At 32.7% G+C, this 4,462-nt stretch overlaps 1 protein-coding gene across 1 annotated transcript; it reads right to left on the bottom strand.

The window, feature by feature from the left end:
* Positions 1-1,308: 1,308 nt before the first annotated feature.
* On the bottom strand, positions 1,309-3,981 carry LOC108908076 (proline-rich protein 4-like). Its single transcript, XM_018711989.1, has 2 exons — positions 3,926-3,981; positions 1,309-2,080 (listed from the first exon to the last, which is right to left on the bottom strand). The coding sequence occupies exons 1-2, from the start codon at positions 3,935-3,937 to the stop codon at positions 1,436-1,438; spliced, it is 657 nt and encodes a 218-aa protein (XP_018567505.1). The 5' UTR covers positions 3,938-3,981; the 3' UTR covers positions 1,309-1,435.
* Positions 3,982-4,462: the final 481 nt, after the last annotated feature.

Raw genomic sequence — 4,462 nt, forward strand, 5'->3', positions numbered from 1 at the left:
ACTTAACTTGACCTTCAAATGACCTTGAAGGTCAAAGTCAAGTTCAAATCCAAGGTCACCATCAGATAGCCACGGAAAAATCCTTACACTTTTGTCTGGAACATTTTTTCCCAAAATGCATTTTTCGAAAGTTCTGCTGTACCGGGATTTTTGGAAGAAAATTTCCTGCTCTTTCCAAATCTGCATTAAAAAATAGGGGTTTCCATTTAAAAAACTTAACTTGACCTTCAAATGCATTGAAGGTCAAAGTCAAGGTCAAATCAGATAGCCAGGGAAAAATCCTTACACTTTTGTTTGAAACATTTTTTCCCAAAATGCTTTCTTCGAAAGTTTTTCTGCCGTACTAGGACTTTTGGATAACCCTGTATAAGATCTATTACATTTTTCATATGACAAAAAAAATCGACAAATTTTTTGTGCACGAAAATCACGTATCAAATTGACTGATACTAGAAGACTGATTTAGAAGATACTAAAAAAGCTACTGCTAGCAGGCCATTTTCAAACTACTATATTTTCTCAAGAAGTTAGAATTATTTAGAAAAAGAAAAGAATATGGTAAAAAATGATAGTGAAGTTTGTAGTTCTTATCAGTTTAAAATAAACTGTGTCTTTTTTTTTTTTCTTATTTTTTTTGTTACATGTATTTTATTTTTTCTGAAGAACGAAATATTTTGATAAAAAAATCTGAGAGATAGAAAAGTTTCTAAATAAGCCATGTGACATTTTTTGAACTTTTTGAAAAGATACAAGATACTTTGATATAATATAAAGTAATAATTTTAACCTAAAGAGATGTAGCGTTTTTAGAAATAAGTTTATATAGAAGGCTCCTCAGAACCACCCTGTGTATTAAAAACATATCAAACCTGATATCGCCGTGATAGCGAATTCAAATATATAAAAATATACAAATGTACAAGGTGCGCTGTTGGAAAAAGTTAAACTCAACTTTGTTTCTATACGTTTTGACATTAATTTTTTTATTTAGTTTTATAAAAACATTTTTTTAATATTTCTTCTTAAATAAATCCTCTGGGTGTTAAAATAAAAAATTGAAAATCAGCTTGGTAGTTTTATACAGAAACGAGATAATGTTTTCCTATGTTGAAACTTTTTGAAGTTATGTATATTTTCTAATTCTTTGATTAGGAAATATTTCGTATTTAGAAGAACTTTGAGAAATTTGGGATTTTTTATTTAAACGTAGACATTTTTTTAAATTGACTTGTTGATGGTATGTGTATAGAGAACATAGGCGAAGAACACAATGAGAAGGTGGTTAAACATAAAGACGTTTAATTAATATTTTATAGAAAAATTTATTAACAAAGAAATAACAACAGTACAAAAATTAATAACAATGATGAGGATGATGGGGAGATGAAACGCGATGATTAAATTTGATGAGATGAAAGACTAAGACTAAAGACGCTTAATGCCATCCTCCATGACCTCCGTCGCCGCCGCCGCCACCTCCGTGCTTGGGTACGTGATGGTAGACATGTTTGTACACCGGCACGTGCACTGGGTATGGTTTGTTCACGTATACAGGGTGATGCTTCTCAATTTCGATCTTGTAAGGTTTCTCTATGTACACGGGTACCAACTTTTCCACGGAAATGGGTACCTTCTTTTCGATTTCCTGGGGGACCAATTTGTAGATTGGTACAGGGATGGGATGTGGTACGTTCACGTGTACGGGGTAGGGTTGAGGAACGGGAACTTTTACAACCTGTGGAACTGGGACTCCCACAGGGTGAGGTACTGGGACTCCGACTTTCTTAACCACTGGGATGTGCACGGGCTGGGTGTGTTCGATGGTCTTCGTAGGGATGTGGTGATGTTGAGTCTCGACGCTGGCCTGGAAACCGCCGCCATCGCCTCCATATCCACCATCGCCGCCACCAAAACCGCCGCCGCCACCAAAACCGCCGCCGCCAAGGTCATGGCCACTACCGATGTCGCCGCCCCCGATGTCGTGGCCACCAAGGTCACCGCCGCCGCCATAACCATGGCCACCTTCTAGAAATCCAGCATGCGCGGAGCCTAGAGCTAGGACTAAGAGGATACTAGCGCCCTGGAAAAACAAAAATAGTGAAAATTAGCAGCTCATTCGGCAAAATATTACGTAAGTATAAGAAAAAATATAAACGTGTAGACATTACGAAATGTAGTGTTAATTAAAAAATTTCGAGACGTTCAAAAACTTAAAATATAGACTGTCAAGTGAACTAATATGTACTTACAAATTTAAGTCTCATCGGGTAGAATTTAATTGAAAATTAAGTACCTACATGTATATATCGTCGGCATATGGCGTAATCTGATTTTTTGAAAACTGAACAATTTGTAAAAAAAATTGCTGCAGATGCTCAAATAATATAAAAAACATAAACAGTATATCTGAAAATTGTGAGTAGTAAAATATTATATTGATTCTATCCATAGAAATTGTGGACAACTTTATATACCACTCTTTCCAGAAGTAAATATTAATGTAAGAACTTAAATTCAGAATAATATCTTTAATTAATAATTTGTACAACTTTTTTCAGTACACAGTTTTTTATAAATTGATAGATTTGTTGTTGGTAATAAATTGCACATACCAGAAAAAATCTTGAAAACTTTGAAGCCGTGGTGTTTCAAAAATTGTATAGTACCTAATTTTCATATTAAGAGAATCTTACAATGTTACCGTTTGTGACAAAAAATGGAATTAGTGTTTTTCGTTCAAATCCGTATAATTTATTCCATTATTTTTAAATTTCACAATTTATATAAATGAATGTAATTAAAGATCTTCTTTTAATGATTTTACATGTTGAGCTGTTTAATTTCCTGAAAAATGCAGTTAAAAAGCTCTCATGACTTTTTTCATAGATGCAGTTTGTTACTAAGATAATTGGGCCAAATTTGAAAAAATAAACTTGACCGGAGAAAAGTTTGATATGGCAAAATATTAAGAAAAAGAATAACTAAATCTAACTAGCCTTAATCATAATACTATTTTCCTGTTTAAAAAAATCTAGCCTTAATTGTACAGTAAGTACATTTAAAAGTAATTTATTTTCAATATTAAACGAAATCTACAGATATTTTTGTGTATATATGGTAAATTTGAAGCAAAAAGTAGAAATATTATTGCTTATAAATATGCCATATTCAACATACATCGACAAGACCTTGAGCATTCGAAGTCTATGGTCCAAAACATATACTATATATATATAGATATATATCAAACAAGAACGAATTTCCGATTACTCTTGTAAATTTGAGGATTAGTACGTCTTTAGAAAACCATTAAAACTGCGCGTTCTAAATTACCCATATGGAAAGGCTATCGATTTATTGTAAATTTGTCAATTCACTGTGGAGCGCACAATTTCTATCTAATATCAACAAAATTCGTTGAGCTTCTATTATATCACTGATTCAATTTATTCCGAACATATATTATTATTAAAAGTCTAAATTAATTAAATTAAATTAAAAAGTAATTATAAGTCAACTATATCTACTAGCACATGTAATTTTGTGAAGAATATAAATCAATACAAATAATTTGTTGTGATTATACAAGTTTTAGTGCCTATTATTAAAAACAAGTAGTAGTATTATGCAATCCCGATTATGGCTGAAAACATAAATAACGAGTTTTTTTTAAATACTAATATCATGCGGATATTTTTGTAGCCAGTTAAAAAAAATGTCTAATCGCTTGCTGAGTAAAACGTGTAAACAAAGAATCCGAACGCGATCTAGTTAGATCTGAACTTTGCGTGGCAAATATGACATCAAGTTGATCTATTGTTTAAAAAGTGCCCACGACACTAATGACCAATTACGACCCGAAAACTTTCTTCGAGGATTTCACCACGGTTTTTTGCACTATTGCGATGTTAAATTAACTACTTACAATGAACCTCATGTTGCGATACGTAAAAACAGGAGACGATCACGAGGAAAGTGTGGATGAAACTGATAATGAAACTCTCGGAGCATTCGACTTTTATAGTAACATCTAGGTGGGGCTCATCCAGTGAAAGGTTTTCTCTAATATACTCCACACTTAACAAAAATGTGTATTCTCCGGTGGTGTGATTAAAAAACGTAACATATTAGAACGTTCGTTAATTAAAATTAATAAAGCCACAGTTGGTGTTCTCGCGATCCGGTACGGTGAAGGCTACCAAAAATTAGTAAGGTCGATAAACTTGCCGTTAATGAGTGCAGACTTCTGCTGCTCGGACTACATTCTGAATGCTGTAATGTGGATGATATATGAGTCTATATGTTTTTATGAAATGGAAAAAAAAAACATTTTTTTTTACTATCATTAATAAAATGCTAAATTTACCCACAGTGCATAAAGCAACTTTTTCGTACTAGTACGTATATTATCTCAATACTTTGCACCCTGCGAACAATAAATTATTTATATTTTAATTTGTCA

The sequence above is a fragment of the Anoplophora glabripennis genome, unplaced genomic scaffold, assembly GCF_000390285.2.
Source record: "Anoplophora glabripennis isolate ALB-LARVAE unplaced genomic scaffold, Agla_2.0 scaffold201, whole genome shotgun sequence".
In the NCBI taxonomy this organism is placed as follows: Eukaryota; Metazoa; Arthropoda; class Insecta; order Coleoptera; family Cerambycidae; genus Anoplophora; species Anoplophora glabripennis.